This window comes from Pseudophryne corroboree, assembly GCF_028390025.1.
Source record: "Pseudophryne corroboree isolate aPseCor3 chromosome 3 unlocalized genomic scaffold, aPseCor3.hap2 SUPER_3_unloc_64, whole genome shotgun sequence".
NCBI classification, from domain to species: domain Eukaryota; kingdom Metazoa; phylum Chordata; class Amphibia; order Anura; family Myobatrachidae; genus Pseudophryne; species Pseudophryne corroboree.
In genome coordinates this window covers 129,187-149,265 of record NW_026967557.1, presented here as the reverse complement: position 1 = coordinate 149,265, position 20,079 = coordinate 129,187, and the positions used below count along the sequence as shown (strand labels likewise).

The 20,079-nt window shown below is 49.5% G+C and overlaps 1 protein-coding gene across 2 annotated transcripts in view; it reads left to right on the top strand.

Annotated features, from left to right (window-relative positions):
* Window positions 1–4,627: 4,627 nt before the first annotated feature.
* LOC134984565 (zinc finger protein 3 homolog) overlaps window positions 4,628–20,079 on the top strand; it is a 35,113-nt gene continuing 19,661 nt past the window's right edge. For both annotated transcript variants that reach the window (XM_063950119.1, XM_063950118.1), the window contains exons 1-2: window positions 4,628–4,779; window positions 8,180–8,328. In XM_063950119.1, the coding sequence (XP_063806189.1) occupies window positions 8,221–8,328 (108 nt within the window). In that variant the 5' untranslated portion in view covers window positions 4,628–4,779; window positions 8,180–8,220. The remainder of the gene's footprint in view (window positions 4,780–8,179; window positions 8,329–20,079) is intronic.

Sequence of the window (20,079 nt, the reverse complement as noted above, 5' to 3'; positions counted from 1 at the left end):
TGTATATTATGACAACACAGGCCACTCCCCCTGTATACTATGACAACACAGGATGCTCCCCCTGTATATTATGACAACACAGGCCACTCCCCCTGTATACTATGACAACACAGGATGCTCCCCCTGTATATTATGACAACACAGGATGCTACCACTGTATATTATGACAACACAGGATGCTCCCCCTGTATATTATGACAACACAGGCCGCTCCCCCTGTATATTATGACAACACAGGCCGCTCCCCCTGTATATTATGACAACACAGGATGCTCCCCCTGTATATTATGACAACACAGGATGCTCCCCCTGTATATTATGACAACACAGGATGCTACCCCTGTATATTATGACAACACAGGATGCTCCCCCTGTATATTATGACAACACAGGATGCTCCCCCTGTATATTATGACAACACAGGATGCTCCCCCTGTATATTATGACAACACAGGATGCTCCCCCTGTATATTATGACAACACAGGATGCTACCCCTGTATATAACAACACAGGATGCTACCCCTGTATATTATGACAACACAGGATGCTACCCCTGTATATAACAACACAGGATGCTACCCCTGTATATTATGACAACACAGGATGCTCCCCCTGTATATTATGACAACACAGGCCGCTCACCCTGTATATTATGACAACACAGGATGCTACCCCTGTATATAACAACACAGGATGCTACCCCTGTATATTATGACAACACAGGATGCTCCCCCTGTATATTATGACAACACAGGCTGCTCCCCCTGTAGATTATGACAACACAGGCTGCTCCCCCTGTATATTATGACAACACAGGCTGCTCTTCCTGTATATTATGACAACACAGGCCGCTCCTCCTATATACTATGACAGCACAGGCCGCTCCCCCTGTATACTATGACAGCACAGGATGCTCCCCCTGTATATTATGACAACACAGGATGCTACTCCTGTATATTATGACAACACAGGCCACTCCTCCTATATACTATGACAGCACAGGCCGCTCCCCCTGTATACTATGACAGCACAGGATGCTCCCCCTGTAGATTATGACAACACAGGCTGCTCCCCCTGTATATTATGACAACACAGGCTGCTCTTCCTGTATATTATGACAACACAGGCCGCTCCCCCTGTAGATTATGACAACACAGGCTGCTCCCCCTGTATATTATGACAACACAGGCTGCTCTTCCTGTATATTATGACAACACAGGCCGCTCCTCCTATATACTATGACAGCACAGGCCGCTCCCCCTGTATACTATGACAGCACAGGATGCTCCCCCTGTATATTATGACAACACAGGATGCTCCCCCTGTATATTATGACAACACAGGCTGCTCTTCCTGTATATTATGACAACACAGGATTCTCCCCCTGTATATTATGACAACACAGGCTGCTCTTCCTGTATATTATGACAACACAGGCTGCTCCCCCTGTATATTATGACAACACAGGATGCTACTCCTGTATATTATGACAACACAGGCTGCTCCCCCTGTATATTATGACAACACAGGCTGCTCCCCCTGTATATTATGACAACACAGGCTGCTCTTCCTGTATATTATGACAACACAGGATGCTCCCCCTGTATATTATGACAGCACAGGATGCTACCCCTGTATATTATGACAACACAGGATGCTCCCCCTGTATATTATGACAACACAGGCTGCTCCCCCTGTATATTATGACAACACAGGATGCTCCCCCTGTATATTATGACAACACAGGCCGCTCTCCCTGTATACTATGACAGTACAGGATGCTACCGCTGTATACCATGACAACACAGGCCACTTCCCCTGTATACTATGACAGCACAGGATGCTACCCCTGTATATGATAACACAGGCCGCTCTCCCCGTAAATTATGACAACACAGGCCACTCCCCCTGTATGTTATGACAACACAGGCCACTCCCCCTGTATGTTATGACAACACAGGCCACTCCCGCTGTATATTATGACAGCACAGGATGCTACCCCTGTATATTATGACAACACAGGCCACTCCCCCTGCATACTATGACAACACAGGTCGCTCTCCCAGTATATGATGACAACACAGGCCGCCCCCCCTGTATTCTATAACAGCACAGGATGTTACCCCTTTATATTAAGACAACACAGGCCGCTCCCTCTGTATACTATGACAGCACAGGATGCTACCCATGTACCCCTGTATATCATGACAACACAGGCCGCTCCCCCTGTATTCTATGACAGCACAGGCTGATCCCTCTGTATACTATGACAACACAGGCAACTCTTTCTGTATAGAAAGACAATACATGCAGCTCACCCTATATAATAACAGTAACAAGACACCACAGGTCCCTCCTCCTGTAGAGTAGGACAACACATGCCGCTCCCCCTGTATAGTACAATGCCACAGGACACAACAGCTGTAATGTCCTGTGTATAGAATTACGGTAACAGCGGGGTCTGCGCCGCTTATATTACGGTAACGGCGTGGTCTGCACCACATGTATTACGGTAATGGCAGGGTCTGCGCCACCTGTATTACGGTAATGGCGGGGCCTGCGCCACCTGTATTATGGTAACGGCGGGGTCTGCGCCACCTGTATTATGGTAACCGCGGGGTCTGCACCACCTGTATTACGGTAACGGCGGGGTCTGCACCACTTGTATTAGGGTAACGGCGGGGTCTGCGCCACCTGTATTACGGTAAGGACGGGGTCTGCGCCACCTTTATTACAGTAACGGCGGGGTGTGCGCCACCTGTACTACGGTAACGGCGAGATCCGCGCCTCCTGTATCATGGTAACGGCGGGGTCTGCGCCTCCTGTATTACGGTAATGCCGGGATCTGCACCAGCTGTATTACGGTAACGGCGGGGTCTGCGCCACCTGTATTACGGTAACGTGGGGGCATGCGCCACCTATATTACGGTAGCAGCGGAGCCTGCGCCATCTGTATTATGGGAACGGTGGGGTGTGCGCCACCTGTACTACGGCAACGCGGGATCTGCTCCAGCTGTATTACGGTAAAGGCGGGGTCTGCGCCACTTGTATTACGGTAATGCCGGGATCTGCACCAGCTGTATTACGGTAACGGCGGGGTCTGCTCCACCTGTATTACGGTAACGACGGGGTTTGCACCACCTGTATTACGGTAACATGGGGGCATGCGCCACCTGTATTACAGTAACGGCGGTGTGTGCGCCATCTGCATTACGGTAACAGCAGAGTCTGTGCCATTTGCATTATGGTAACTATGGGGTCTGCGCCACCTGTATTACGGTAACGGCGGGGTCTGCGCCACCTGTATTACGGTAACGGTGGGGTCTGCGCCACCTGTATTACGGTAACGGCGGGGTGTGCGCCACCTGTACTACGGTAACGGCGAGATCCGCGCCTCCTGTATCATGGTAACGGCGGGGTGTGCGCCACCTGTACTACGGTAACGGCGAGATCCGCGCCTCCTGTATCATGGTAACGGCGGGGTCTGCGCCTCCTGTATTACGGTAATGTCGGGATCTGCACCAGCTGTATTACGGTAATGGCGGGGTCTGCGCCACCTGTATTACGGTAACGTGGGGACATGCGCCACCTGTATTACAGTAACAGCGGAGTCTGCGCCATCTGTATTATGGTAACTGTGGTGTCTGCGCCACCTGTATTACGGTAACGGCGGGGTGTGCGCTACCTGTACTACGGTAACGGCGGGATCTGCACCAGCTGTATTACGGTAATGGCGGGGTCTGCGCCACCTGTATTACGGTAATGCCGAGATCTGCACCAGCTGTATTACGGTAACGGCGGGGTCTGCTCCAACTGTATTACGGTAACGGTGGGGTCTGCTCCAACTGTGTTACGGTAACGGCGGGGTTTGCACCACCTGTATTACGGTAACATGGGGGCATGCGCCACCTGTATTACGGTAACGGCGGGGTCTCCGTCACCTGTATTACGATAACGGCGGGGTCTGCGCCACCTGTATTACGGTAACGGCGGGGTCTGCGCCACCTGTATTATGGTAACGGCGGGGTCTGCACCACATGTATTACGGTAACGGCGGGGTCTGCGTCACCTGTATTACGGTAACGGCGGGGTCTGCGCCACCTGTATTACGGTAACGGCGGGGTCTGCGCCACCTGTATTACGGTAACGGCGGGGTCTGTGCCACCTGTATTACGGTAACGGCGGGGTCTGCGCCACCTGTATTACGGTAATAGTAACTAGAGTGTCAGCCACCTGTACAGGGATAATGCAGCACCAGAGGCTGCTCCAGCTGCACTATAACAAGGCACCAGAGGCTGCTCCCCCTGTAGTACAGAACCTGACACCAGAGCTGCTCAGCCTATAGAATAATAATAATAATATCATTACCTGCTGCCAGACACAGCAATGGCTGCTCTCTGCTCCTGCTGCCTTGTGGGAATGATAGAAGGAAGGCGGAGCTCAGACCAGGGGAAAATGGCCGCCGCTTCCGACGTCACTACACGGCCAGGGAACCTATTGCTGCTGCCGGACTGATCTGCAAGAAAATGTCCGCCGGCCTCCTGCACTGAGGACATGTATTGTATTAGTCATTACAGGTGAGGGGTGTAGGAGGGGAGGGGCCAGTAACCAGGAAGCAGCCTGTGCCAATCATACCTTACTTCCGGCCTGTGCGTTCCACCTTTCTCTTGCTTCCGGCCTGTGTGTTCCACCTTACTTCCGGCCTGTGCGTTCCACCTTGCTTCCGGTCACTGCATTCCATTCCACACAAAGGAAGCCTCGGTATCCGTAGAGATCAGGTAATGGCGTCTTAATATACAGGGGGAGCAGCCTGTAGTGTCCTGTTATTATTATTATTATACTGGAGTATCAGCCTGTGGTGTCCTGTTATTATTATTATACAGGGGGAGCAGCCTGTGGTGTCCTGTTATTATTACTATACAGGGGGAGCAGCCTGTGGTGTCCTGTTATTATTACTATACAGGGGGAGCAGCCTGTGGTGTCCTGTTGTTGTTATTATTATTATACAGGAGGAGCACCCTGTGGTGTCCTGTTATTATTTACTATACAGGGGGAGCAGCCTGTGGTGTCCTGTTATTATTACTATACAGGGGGAGCAGCCTGTGGTGTCCTGTTGTTGTTATTATTATTATACAGGAGGAGCAGCCTCTGGTGTCCTGTTATTATTACTATACAGGGGGAGCAGCCTGTGGTGTCCTGTTATTATTACTATACAGGGGGAGCAGCCTGTGGTGTCCTGTTATTATTATACAGGGGGAGCAGCCTGTGGTGTCCTGTTATTATTATTATACAGGGGGAGCGGCCTGTGGTGTCCTGATATTATTACTATACAGGGGGAGCAGCCTGTGGTGTCCTGTTATTATTACTATACAGGGGGAGCAGCCTGTGGTGTCCTGATATTATTACTATACAGGGGGAGCAGCCTGTGGTGTCCTGTTATTATTACTATACAGGGGGAGCAGCCTGTGGTGTCCTGTTATTATTACTATACAGGGGGAGCAGCCTGTGGTGTCCTGTTATTATTACTATACAGGGAGAGCAGCCTGTGGTGTCCTGTAGTATTATTATTATTATTAAAATTATTATTATTATTAAAATTATTATTAGCCAAGAAGAGCAGCCTGTGGTGTCCTGTTGTTGTTGTTGTAATAATAATAATAATAATACAGGAGGAGCTGCCTGTGGTGTCCTGTTATTAATATTATACAGGGGGAGCAGCCTGTGGTTTCATGTTATTATTATATTGGAGGAGCAGCCTGTGGTGTCCAGGTATTATTATTATTATTATTTTTATTATTATTATGTCAGCTGCAGAGCATTACTACACCACTGGCACTGTGACATAACTCACTGTGTGACACGTCAGCTGCAGAGCATTACTACACCACTGGCAGTGTGACAGCTGCAGAGCATTACTACACCACTGGCAGTGTGACAGCTGCAGAGCATTACTACACCACTGGCAGTGTGACAGCTGCAGAGCATTACTACACCACTGGCAGTGTGACAGCTGCAGACCATTACTACACCACTGGCAGTGTGACAGCTGCAGAGCATTACTACACCACTGGCAGTGTGACTGCTCCAGAGCATTACTACACCACTGGCAGTGTGACAGCTGCAGAGCATTACTACATCACTGGCAGTGTGACAGCTGCAGAGCATTACTACACCACTGGCAGTGTGACAGCTGCAGAGCATTACTACACCACTGGCAGTGTGACAGCTGCAGAGCATTACTACACCACTGGCAGTGTGACAGCTGCAGAGCATTACTAAACCACTGGCAGTGTGACAGCTGCAGAGCATTACTACACCACTGGCAGTGTGACAGCTGCAGAGCATTACTACACCACTAGCAGTGTGACAGCTGCAGAGCATTACTACACCACTGGCAGTGTGACAGCTGCAGGGCATTACTACACCACTGGCAGTGTGACAGCTGCAGAGCATTACTACACCACTGGCAGTGTGACAGCTGCAGGGCATTACTACACCACTGGCAGTGTGACAGCTGCAGGCTGAGCCCCTCATTGCCGTCCCCCCCAGCAGTCACGTCACTATAATGGTGTAACATGTGACATTCGCGCTAGGAGGCGCCACACGTATAACGACGGCCATCTTCTGTAGAGACACCGGTTTGTATTATATAATGCCAGTATCAGAAGAGACTTACGTCACGTATGTAACAAGAGTTTCTGCAGCAGCTGTGCCTGGCGTTTACTATTATTCTATAGGCAATCTATTATTTTGTATGCGTGCCGGCAGCCGGGCCTTTACTGTGCCCCATGCTGTGTGCGCTGCCAACATCTGCACCCATGCAGCAAGTAGGGGAGGGCAGCATCTAGAAGCAGGCACAGAGAGCGGCACTTACTCCTCCAGGGGGCTTCCTCGCTCATCCGCCTCAGGGGGCTCCCAGCAGCTCATCCTTCCTAGGCTGCAGAGGGTGTGGGTAGGAGGCAGGGGGCTGCGGGTGTAACATGGCAGGAGCCTCTGGTATGGGAGGGCCGGGTTATAGCCTGCAGGCAGCTGGCACTGTACCCCGCTCGTGGCTGCTGCTGCTGACCCCGTCCGAGCCCCATCTCATGTTACTTCATGCGGCTGCTCCCCTGCCTATCTCCTGCCGCCTTTACCCTGCCTGTCTCCAGCCGCCTTTCCCCTGCCTGTCTCCAGCCGCCTTTCCCCTGCCTGTCTCCTGCCGCCTTTCCCTTGCCTGTCTCCTGCCACCTTTCCCTTGCCTGTCTCCTGCCGCCTTTCTCCTGTCTGTCTCCAGCCGCCTTTCCCCTGTCTGTCTCCTTCCGCCTTTCCCTTGCCTGTCTCCTGCCGCCTTTCCCTTGCCTGTCTTCTGCATCCTTTCCCCTGCCTGTCTCCTGCCGCCTTTCCCTTGCCTGTCTCCAGCCGCCTTTCCCCTGCCTATCTCCTGCCGCCTTTACCCTGCCTGTCTCCAGCCGCCTTTCCCCTGCCTGTCTCCAGCCGCCTTTCCCTGTCTGTCTCCTGCCGCCTTTCCCCTGTCTGTCTCCTGCCGCCTTTCCCCTGTCTGTCTCCTGCCGCCTTTCCCTTGCTTGTCTCCTGCCGCCTTTCCCTTGCCTGTCTTCTGCATCCTTTCCCCTGCCTGTCTCCTGCCGCCTTTCCCTTGCCTTTTTCTCCTGCATCCTTTCCCCTGCCTGTCTCTTGCCGCCTTTCCCTTGCCTTTTTCTCCTGCCGCCTTCCCCCTGCCTGTCTCCAGCCGCCTTTCCCCTGCCTGTCTCCTGCCGCCTTTCCCCTGCCTGTCTCCTGCCGCCTTCCCCCTGCCTGTCTCCTGCCGCCTTTCCCCTGCCTGTCTCCTGCCGCCTTTCCCCTGCCTGTCTCCTGCCGCCTTCCCCCTGCCTGTCTCCAGCCGCCTTCCCCCTGCCTGTCTCCTGCCACCTTTCCCCTGCCTGTCTCCTGCCGCCTTTCCAAGAGACCCTGTGCCTTCACAGTGTAGCGAACATCAGTTCATTGTGACTCCACCCACAATAGCGCTACAATCTAGATCAGGCACACTATGCAGTACAGCCTTATAGGGCTGGGTCACAGGAACCTCGGAGACACTGACCAGGACCCTATGACTGTGGGGAAATAGGAGACTTAATGGCCACTCTGTTCCATATTTACTATGTTACATGTGCAATATGTTTTATGAATTATATTTATTCCAAGGAACTCCAGCTGTGAGGAACAGAGTCTTTATTACACATCACATGTTCTGTATTCTCTCTGATTCACCGAGGATGGACAAGGACAGGAGTCACAGAACTGAGAGGATAATAAATATCACTCTGGAGATCATCTACCTGCTGACTGGGGAGGTGAGTGGATCTGGGAGCGTCACAGTGACCTTATATCTATAGTAATAATACAGGGACATGACTGGGAAGGTGAGTGTATCTGGGAGCATCGCAGTTACATCACTTTTATCTATAGTAATAATACAGGGACATGACTGGGGAGGTGAGAGGATCTGGGAGCATCACTGTGACCTTATATTTCTAGTAATAATACAGGGACATGACTGGGGAGGTGAGGGGATCTGGGAGTATCACTGTGACCTTATATCTATAGTAATAATACAGGGACATGATTGGGGAGGCGAGTGTATCTGGGAGCGTCGCAGTGACATCACTTATATCTATAGTAATAATACAGGGACATGGCTGGGTTGGTGTGGGGATCTGGGAGTGTCACAGTGACCTTATATCTATAGTAATAATACAGGAACATGACTGGGGAGGTGAGGAGATCTGGGAGCATCACTGTGACCTTATATCTATAGTAATAATACAGGGACATTACAGGGGAGGTGAGTGTATCTGGGGGCGTCGCAGTTACATCACTTATATCTATAGTAATAATACAGGGACATGACTGAGGAGGTGAGAGGATCTGGGAGCATCACTGTGACCTTATATTTCTAGTAATAATACAGGGACATAACTGGGGAGGTGAGGGGATCTTTGAGCATCATTGTGCCTTATATCTATAGTGATAATACAGGGACATGAATGGGGAGGTGAGGGGGTCTGGGAGTGTCACAGTGACATCTCTTAAATCTATAGTAATAAAACAGACATGACTGGGGAGGTGAGGGGATCTGGGGGTGTCACAGTGACATCACTTATATCTATAGTAATAATACAGGGACATGACAGGGGAGGTGAGGGGATCTGGAAGCATCACAGTGACATCACTTATATCTATAGTAATAATACAGGTATATGACTGGGGAGGTGAGGGGATCTGGGAGTGTCACAGTGACATCACTTATATCTATAGTAATAATAAAGGGACATGACTGGGGAGGTGAGTGAATCTAGGAGCGTCACTGTGACCTTATATCTATATTAATTGTTATGATCCTGATACTAAGGTCAGGGGAGATCTTATACGGTGGGACCTGAGTACCAGGACGTAATGCTGGGAAAGGGAAATGGAATGGAAATAGCCCCTGGCACCCTATCTCCGTTGTCTCACCCGTGCTGTCAGTACACTCTTGCGAGACTATAGTTTCTTGGGCCCATGGCAGCCGCGTTTGAAGGGCGGATTACGTCTGCCCAACTCCGATGCCCCCTCAGGTCTTAATGAGAGACAAAGAGTGAACTGAGACAGGGTGATAACAAGGGGCCCTCTAACTAAACAACAAGGCCAGGGGCTACTGGCAAACCTGAAACTAAAAGTATGCGCGGATTACCGCCAGGGAAAAGAACAGCCAAAATATTTCACTTGTCCACTCTCCTACACGGCACCGCCGAGTACCGGAGATGATTATGGAAGCGGAAACCTCCGCAAATGCACCTGTACATACAATGAAACAATACTAAAGTGGCCTAGGCCGCAACATGCAGCAGGGCCGCCACTCACGAAACCAAGAGAGAACCTCAATCAACTGCCACAGGTAACTTAGGACCAGAAGAACTTCTTGGGACCAGGTGACTAACTCCAAGATACAGGAACTCAGAGAACTGGAGGGACCGGACACAGCTAACCAGGAACAGACGTTCACCAAACATGAGCAGCATGCAGGAAGCTATCACCGGCGTCTGTGTGAGGCTCTGAGGAGGCATTTAACAGGGAACCCTCCAATCAGAGTACAGAGCCTAATTACAGTAAATGTCGTGCAGCTGCCTTGCTGCACGACCAGAGAAACATGTGTGAATACTTTAATTAATCAACCCTGCAACGGGGAATGGGGTCCGCCTGTGGCGTCCCCATTGCTAAGGTCCCGGCGGCTCTGCGCGCCCGGCGTCCTAGCGTTGCTAGGGACCCGGCGGCTCAGCGCGCACTGCGTTCCTAGTTGCTAAGCGCCGGGCAAGGAGGAAGCCCCGGACCGCGGCGCCTAACAGTACCCCCCGTTGAGGAGGGGTCAACAAACCCCTAAAGCCAGGTTTCTGAGGAAATTCCTGAAAGAATAATCTCTTGAGTTTAGGGGCATGTAGATCCTTATCCAGGACCCAAGACCTTTCCTCCGGACCATAGCCTTTCCAGTGAACCAAAAAATAAAGCCGGCCCCGGGAAACCTTTGAATCTAAAACCTTCTCTACCAAGAACTCCTGTTGTCCCTGCACATCCACCGGAGACCTACCCTGGGGAGACCTCCGAGGAAATCTCCTGGAAGAAAAATACTGTTTCTAAAGGGAACAGTGAAAGGTATTTCCGATTCTGAGAGATCTTGGCAAGCGTAGCCGAAAAGCAACTGGATTGACCTTCTTAATGATAAGGAATGGTCCAATAAATTTGGGTCCCAATCTAGCCGAGGGTTGTCGGAGCTTGATGTTGCGAGTTGACAACCACACCTTATCTCCCACCTTAAAAGTGCAAGGACGTCGGAGCCTATCAGAAAAAAATTTTTTCTCGGAAGGCAGCTTTTTTTAGGGCAAGGTGCACTCTTCTCCAAATAGTTCTGAGATTGGAGGTTACGGTCAAGGTGGAGACTGGAGAATGATGAAAAAAAGAGTTGGCTCTAGGATGAAATCCAAAGACTGAAAAGAATGGGGACTCCTTGGTGGAGGAATGACAGGAGTTATTATAAGCAAATTCAGCTAAAGGAAGAAATTCAGACCAATCATTCTGGAGTTTGGCCGAATACAAGCGTAAATATTGTTTTAATGACTGGTTGACTCGTTCGGTTTGCCCGTTAGACTGTGGATGGTAACCAGATGTTAAAGACTGTTTCATATTCAATGAGGCACAAAAACGTTTCCAGAATCGTGCGATAAATTGCGGCCCCCGATCAGAGACCACATCAGTGGGCAAACCATGGAGCCTGAACACATGGCGGAGGAACAAAACTGCCAACCCTTGAGCAGAGGGTAACCGGGGAAGAGCAATAAAATGAGCCATTTTACTAAAACTGTCCACTACCACCCAAATGACTCGACATCTGGCTGAAAGGGGAAGGTCCACCACGAAATCCATGGATATATGAGACCATGGCCTGAAAGGAACGGCTAAAGGTATGAGTTGCCCGATCGGCAACGAACGAGGGACCTTATGCTGTGCACAAACCTGACAGGAGTGGACAAATTCTTTTACGTCTTTAGAAAGACTAGGCCACCACACCGAGCGAGAGACCAGCTCCAAGGTCTTAGTGATACCTGGATGACCAGAGACCTTGATGTCATGAAACTCAGTTAAAACAGTGCCTCTCAAAAATTCAGGTACAAAATGACGACCAGCAGGAGTAAGTCAAGGAGCCTGGTGTTGAAGCTGGTTTAACTGAGTAAATAAATCCTGTGTGAGGCCTGCCCGGATGACTGAAGATGGAACTATGGGGGTAGTAACAGGATTTCTATTGTGAACTGGAAGATGGCAACGTGACAGGGCTTCAGCTTTCGTATTCTTGGAACCAGGCCTGAAGGTGATAATAAACCTGAAACGAGTAAAAAACAATGCCCAACGTGCCTGCCGAGCATTAAGCCGTTTAGCTGACTCAATATATTGCAGATTTTTATGGTCAGTAAATACTGTAATAGTATGCCTAGCTCCCTCCAGCCAATGCTTCCACTCCTCGAAAGCCCATTTTACTGCCAGTAATTCTCGATTACCAACGTCATAGTTGGATTCTGCGGAGGAGAATTTCCTGGACATGAAGGCACAAGTGTCAGGAATCGACTCACCAAGCTGACATCTGTCCGCCGCTGCGGACTCCGTCCTGGGTTCCTGCGGTCACCTGTCGTCCACGTCCCTGTCATCGGACGCCATCATGGGCCTGGGAGCGCTCCTGTGACAGCGGGCGTATAGCGCGCCGCGTTCCCGCTGGGCCGCGGCATGGGCGCCGCCATGACAGCTTCCCTCAGTCAGCATACGGCGGCCAATCCGGTGCTTGGCCGCACCCACTATTCCTCACTCCACCAATGACTGTTTAACCAGGGGTATATAACAAGCTGCAGGATCAGTCTGCAGGCATCCTGGACTTTGTGTCACTCCTGCGACTCATGTGAAAGGATCTGGTTCCTGTTTCCTCCGTGTACTTGGATAACCTACCTGCTGTTCCTTGTTCCTGGCTTCTACCTGAGACTCAGTACTCCTGGTTACTTCACACAGCTCCGTGGAACTTCAAGTCCCAGCAATACCTGCATTTACCAACAGGCTTCACACTCATCAACATCTTGTGTGCTTCAGCCTAGCAGTAGAGACTGACTCCAGGTGTGTTCCATCTCTCCACCTGTGATACAGCTTGCTTGCTGTCAGTGCTTCACCACCTGCACTGTGGATATAGTCAGACTCCTGCTTCTGCTACCAGGTTTGCCATAAATAACATCATCTCTGCTAAGTTCCATGTTTTAACCTGCACTGGTTCCTATACCAGAATCATCTCTACAAGTTATCATTTCATCTGTTTATCTTCATTACCGGTTATTATTTCTTCAGTCATCATTCACTCTGCTTCCATAGACTTTCAGCTATTACGCTGTATAATTGACATTGCATTTATTATTATTATTTCTGCTGCCGTTCTGTGTATCATCTGTCTGAATAAATATCATTGCGCTCATGCGCAGAAACATTATCCAGCCTCCTCGTTTTCTCCCATCCACCTCCACTGACCCACTAGCGCCCCCTCCGGGGACACAGTCAAAACCAAATCTGACAGTAAGTCCAGGAACGATGGACTCGGATGGTGGACGGAGTGTGGGGTCAGAGGCCTTGCAAAATCTGGTCTCCCGTCTGGATGGTCAAGAGGCTGCGCAGCAGCAGATGTTCCAGTTCCTGCAAGGGATGTCCTCCCGAATAGATACACTACAGCAATCCCTGCCTAGTGTACATGTTTCCACAGTTCCTATTACTCCAGCACCTGCCAGTACTGTGAGTTCCTCTATGCCGGCTGCATCAGCTCCAGTGTCACGTCTGCACCTGCCCGTGCCAAGCAAGTATGATGGCAGTCCAAAGTTATGTTGCGGGTTTCTCAACCAATGTGAAATCCAGTTTGAGTTGTTGTCACATAATTTCCCCACGCCAAGATCCAAAGTTGCCTACATCATTTCTTTACTTTCTGGATCTGCTCTGAGCTGGGTGTCTCCTCTGTGGGAACGTGCTGATCCTCTGATTAACAACTACACAGAATTCGTGTCAACCTTCAGACGGATCTTTGACGAGCCTGGTCGTGCAACATCAGCTTCTGCTGAACTAATCCAACTTCGTCAAGGTACCCGTAGTATGGGACAATATGTCATTCAGTTCCAGACGTTGGCCGCAGAGATTCAGTGGAACAATCAGGCCCTGGTAGCAGCTTTCTGGCATGGACTCTCTGACCGGATCAAAGACGAACTGGCGACCCGCGATCTTCCTGTACAATTGTCTGAATTAATCTCCTTGTGCATCAAGTTGGACTCTCGCATCCGCGAACGCAATAATGAACGTGCTCGGAGTGAACCACGCAGTTCAAGGATGATACCTTCCGTACAGTTCCAGTCTCCTTCTTCTGACGAGCCTATGCAAATAAATAGGTCCCGCCTAACTCCTGAAGAGCGGTCAAGAAGACTTCGTGAGAGACTTTGTCTGTATTGTGCGGCTGCAGGTCACCAGATTAACTCCTGCACAGTGCGTTCGGGAAACGCCAGATCCTGACTTGTAAAGGAGGAGTCAAGTTGGGATCTTCTAGACAAGCTCCTTCTAATCAAGACCTTATCCTTCCTGTGACATTAGAGACTTCAGTTGGGCTCCAGTCTGCATCAGCACTAGTGGACTGTGGAGCTGCAGGAAATTTCATCACCCAAGCTGCGGTAAATAAATTCTGCTTGCCTGTATGTGAACTTTCTTACCCAGTCTACATTACCGCCGTGGATGGAAGCCGAATCTCCAAGGGGAATATTTCTCACCAAACTGCACCAGTGGTTTTGGGAGTTGGGTTTCTACACTCTGAATTAATCAAGTTCTTAGTCATTCCTCAAGCCACCCAGGAGATCGTTTTGGGCATGCCCTGGCTCCAGCTACATAATCCACAATTTGACTGGTCAACATTACAGCTTACCTCATGGGGTTCACATTGCCATCAGTCCTGTTTAGCCCAAGTTTGTCCAATAAAGTCTACTGAAGTAAAGTCACAGTCAAGTCTTCCTGCGGCTTATCAAGATTTCTCTGATGTCTTTAGTGAGAAGGCCGCGGATGTCCTGCCGCCCCATAGAGAATGGGATTGTCCCATCGATCTCCTTCCAGGCAAGAAGCCACCTAGGGGGCGTACCTACCCGTTATCTGTTCCCGAAACTGAGGCGATGAGTGATTATATCAGGGAGAATTTACAAAAGGGATTCATCCGTCCTTCATCATCACCCGCTGGTGCAGGTTTCTTCTTTGTTAAAAAGAAGGATGGAGGACTGCGTCCATGCATTGACTACCGGGGACTCAATGACATTACCATTAAAAATAGTTATCCATTACCACTCATTACTGAATTATTTGACAGAGTTAAAGGAGCCCGCATCTTCACCAAGTTAGATCTCCGCGGTGCCTACAATCTCATCAGAATCAGGAGTGGTGACGAATGGAAGACAGCTTTTAACACTCGAGATGGTCATTACGAGTACCTGGTAATGCCATTCGGGTTGAGTAATGCCCCAGCAGTGTTCCAACACTTTGTGAACGAAATCTTCCGTGACGTTCTGTATAAATACCTCGTTGTTTATCTGGATGATATTCTCATCTTCTCTCAAGACCTTCCATCTCATCGTTTACAAGTCCGTGAAGTTCTCCGACGTCTTCGTGAGAACCGGCTCTACGGTAAACTATCCAAATGTACTTTTGAAGTTCCCTCTATACCCTTCCTGGGTTATATAATTTCCGGATCGGATCTCCAGATGGACCCGACAAAGTTGGAAGCCATTGCCAATTGGTCCATTCCAAATTCTCTCAAGTCTATTCAGCGGTTCCTGGGATTTGCCAACTACTATAGGAAATTTATTCGAGGATTCTCCACTCTCATCGCTCCTATAACCAACCTGACTCGGAAAGGGGCGAACCATTCTAACTGGTCAGAAGAAGCCTTAGCAGCCTTCCAGAAGATCAAGCTGGCCTTTATGTCTGCTCCAGTTCTGTCCCAGCCAGATGTAAACAGACCGTTCGAGTTGGAGGTAGATGCCTCTACAGTTGGGGTTGGAGCTGTTCTCTCCCAGAAGGGAACCGATGGGAAAATCCACCCCTGTGGATTTTATTCTCGCAAATTCCTCCCTGCAGAAGCTAACTACTCCGTTGGAGATCAAGAACTACTGGCGATTAAGCTGGCCCTCGAGGAATGGAGGTATCTCCTGGAAGGGGCCAAACATCCGTTCAACATCTACACGGATCATAAGAACCTGCTATATCTAAAGGCAGCTCAGTGCCTTAATCCTCGCCAGTCCAGGTGGGCTATGTTTTTCTCACGTTTTAACTTTAAGCTTCATTTCCGCCCAGGTTCGCAGAATGTTAAAGCAGACGCTTTATCCCGATCTATGGAATCCGAAGAGGAAACGCCTGACTCAGTACCACATTCCATCCTGAGTCCAGTGGTATTTGCTGCATCTCAAGTCTCCCCAGCTCCTCCTCCTGGTAAGACTTTTGTTTCCTCAGAACTCCGTCCCAAGTTGCTGTCTTGGGCCCATCAATCCAAGTTCACTGGTCATCCCGGTGTCCTGAAGACCTTCAAGTTCCTCTCTGAAACATACTGGTGGCCAAAGATGAAGGCTGACATCAAGGATTTCGTGGCATCCTGTCCTAAGTGCGTGCAGCACAAGACTCCTCGTCAGTCTCCAGCAGGTCAGTTACAACCATTGTCTGTTCCTAGTCGTCCCTGGTCACACCTGTCCATGGACTTTATCACCGACCTTCCTCCTTCTCAAGGATACAATACCATCTGGGTCGTAGTGGACAGATTTACCAAGATGGCTCATTTTGTTCCTCTCCAGGGTCTCCCTTCTGCCCCGAAACTTGCCCAAATCTTCCTACGGGAGATTTTCCGCTTACACGGTTTACCCTCAGAAATAATATCTGACCGAGGTGTACAGTTTGTAGCGAGGTTTTGGAGGGCTCTCTGTTCTGCCATGCAGGTCAAGCTGAAGTTTTCGTCATCTTACCACCCTCAGACGAATGGGCAGACAGAGAGGGTAAATCAAGAACTAGAGACGTTTTTAAGATTGTATGTTTCATCTTCTCAGGATGACTGGTTCGACCTGCTCCCATGGGCCGAGTTTGCCCACAACTTCCGTTACCACACTGCTACTGGGACAACACCATTCTTTGCAGTATATGGGCAACATCCTCGTGTTCCAGATTTCCAAGAACTCCCTCATATGGATGTTCCTGCTGCTACTACTGCTCTGAACCAGTTTTCTTCAATTTGGAGGAAAATTCATATCTCTCTCAAGAAGGCCTCCAGCCGGTATAAATACTTTGCTGACCGCAAAAGACGCGCAGTTCCTAGCCTGAAACCTGGGGACAAGGTTTGGCTGTCAACCCGTAACCTCCGTCTTAGGGTCCCGTCTATGAAATTTGCACCACGTTTCATTGGTCCCTTTCCTGTTGAAAGAGTCATCAACCCTGTGGCCTACAAACTGAAGTTACCACCTTCTCTGCGAATACCTAATGCTTTTCATGTTTCTCTCCTCAGACCTCTAGTCTTGAACCGTTTCCAAAGAGCTCTTCCAGTTGGCCCCAAAATTCGAACTCAGCGGAGCGTGGAGTTCGAGATTGCCAAGATTCTGGATTCCCGTTGCCGGTATGGTCGTCTTCAATACCTTGTCGATTGGTCCGGTTATGGCCCAGAGGAGAGAAGTTGGGTAAATTCGTTGGATGTCCATGCTCCAAGGTTGGTCCGTGTCTTCCATAACACTCATCCTTCCAAGCCACGTGGGTGTTCGGTGCCCACCCTTAAAGGGGGGGGTACTGTCAGGAATCGACTCACCAAGCTGACATCTGTCCGCCGCTGCGGACTCCGTCCTGGGTTCCTGCGGTCACCTGTCGTCCACGTCCCTGTCATCGGACGCCATCATGGGCCTGGGAGCGCTCCTGTGACAGCGGGCGTATAGCGCGCCGCGTTCCCGCTGGGCCGCGGCATGGGCGCCGCCATGACAGCTTCCCTCAGTCAGCATACGGCGGCCAATCCGGTGCTTGGCGGCACCCACTATTCCTCACTCCACCAATGACTGTTTAACCAGGGGTATATAACAAGCTGCAGGATCAGTCTGCAGGCATCCTGGACTTTGTGTCACTCCTGCGACTCATGTGAAAGGATCTGGTTCCTGTTTCCTCCGTGTACTTGGATAACCTACCTGCTGTTCCTTGTTCCTGGCTTCTACCTGAGACTCAGTACTCCTGGTTACTTCACACAGCTCCGTGGAACTTCAAGTCCCAGCAATACCTGCATTTACCAACAGGCTTCACACTCATCAACATCTTGTGTGCTTCAGCCTAGCAGTAGAGACTGACTCCAGGTGTGTTCCATCTCTCCACCTGTGATACAGCTTGCTTGCTGTCAGTGCTTCACCACCTGCACTGTGGATATAGTCAGACTCCTGCTTCTGCTACCAGGTTTGCCATAAATAACATCATCTCTGCTAAGTTCCATGTTTTAACCTGCACTGGTTCCTATACCAGAATCATCTCTACAAGTTATCATTTCATCTGTTTATCTTCATTACCGGTTATTATTTCTTCAGTCATCATTCACTCTGCTTCCATAGACTTTCAGCTATTACGCTGTATAATTGACATTGCATTTATTATTATTATTTCTGCTGCCGTTCTGTGTATCATCTGTCTGAATAAATATCATTGCGCTCATGCGCAGAAACATTATCCAGCCTCCTCGTTTTCTCCCATCCACCTCCACTGACCCACTAGCGCCCCCTCCGGGGACACAGTCAAAACCAAATCTGACAACAAGGATGTAACTCCTGAGACTCCGGATCTTCCTGAGAAAGGATAGCCCCCACTCCAACCTCTGAGGCATCAACCTCAACAATAAAGGGGAGCTCCGGATTAGGGTGTCTGAGGACAGGAGCCGAGACAAAGGCATGCATCAAGGCCCGAAAGGCAGACTCAGCTTCAGGCGACCAATTGGAAGGATCCGCTCCTTTTTTAGTCAAAGCTATTATAGGAGCGACCAGGTCAGAAAAGGTATGAATGAAGCGCCTATAATAATTTGCAAACCCTAAAAAGCGCTGAATTGCTTTTAAATTAGTGGGTTTGCGCCCAATTAAGGATGGCCTGAAGTTTTTTCAGTTCCATAAAAAATCCCTGGGGAGAAATAATATACCCCAAGAAGGACACTTCTGTGATGTGAAAATCACACTTCTCAAGCTTAGCGTATAAATGATTCTCTCGTCATTTTTGAAGAACCTGACGCACCTGGGCAACATGTTGTTCCATAGACTCAGAGTATATCAAAATGTCATCTAAATAAACGACCATGAACTTCCCAAGGAAGTCACGGAGAACATCGTTGATGAGGTCTTGAAATACCGCAGGAGCATTTGACAGCCCAAACGGCATCACCAGGTATTCATAGTGACCCGACTGAGTGCTGAAAGCCATCTTCCACTCATCCGCAGATCTTATTCGGATGAGGTTGTAAGCTCCCCTAAGATCGATTTTTGAAAATATCACGGCGGAGCGTAACTGATCAAAAAGCACTGAAATCAATGGTTAAGGATAGGTGTTCTTAACAGAAATTTTATTCAGAGCCCGAAAATCAATACATGGCCTGAGTGACCCATCTTTTTTCTCAACAAAGACAAAACCTGCACTCAACGGAGATTTTGAAGGCCTAATAAAGCCTTTTTTCAGGCTTTCCTGAATGTAATTATTCATGGCCGTGGTTTCTGGCCCGGACAGGGCATATAATCTCCCCTTGGGCAAAGTGGCACCTGGTACTAACTCTATCGCACAGTCATAGGACCGATGGGGAGGCAGAATGTCCGCATTGCCTTTTGAGAACACATCGGCAAAATCCTGATATTCCACAGGAATAAATTCTGGGACGACTGCCGCAACCCGGACTGGATGGGAAATACATTCCTTAACACAAAAAGGACCCTATTGGGAAATCTCCCCAGACTGCCAATCTATGGTGGGAATATGATAGGCAAGCCAGGGGTGACCCAAAACTACAGGAACTGCCGGACAATGTGTAAGGTAAAATTCTGTCTTCTGAATGTAAGGCAACAATACTGGAGGTGTGCGGTGAGTGATTATCCCATTGGAAAGTGGACCCCCATCCAAGCCGTGCATGGTAATACGTTTTTCCAATGGTATCTGTGGAATGCCTAAAGCCTTAGCCCAAGCTAAGTCCATAAAATTTCCTGCAGCTCCACTGTCGACGAAGGCCGACACCAATGAACTGAGGCTGCCAAAGGAAATCTTAACAGGAACTAAAAGAGAATCATTTGAGGAGATAAGCTACAGACCCAAGTGAACCCCCTCACAATTCACTTGGTCAGAGCGTTTCCCAACTTATTCGGGCAGTTACGAGCAATATGTCCTTTACCACCACAATACAAACAAAGACCAGACGTTAATCTTCTGGTTCTTTCCTCTGGGGACAGCCAGGAGAGACCCATCTGCATGGGCTCCTCGACGTCCTCAGGAAAGGTATA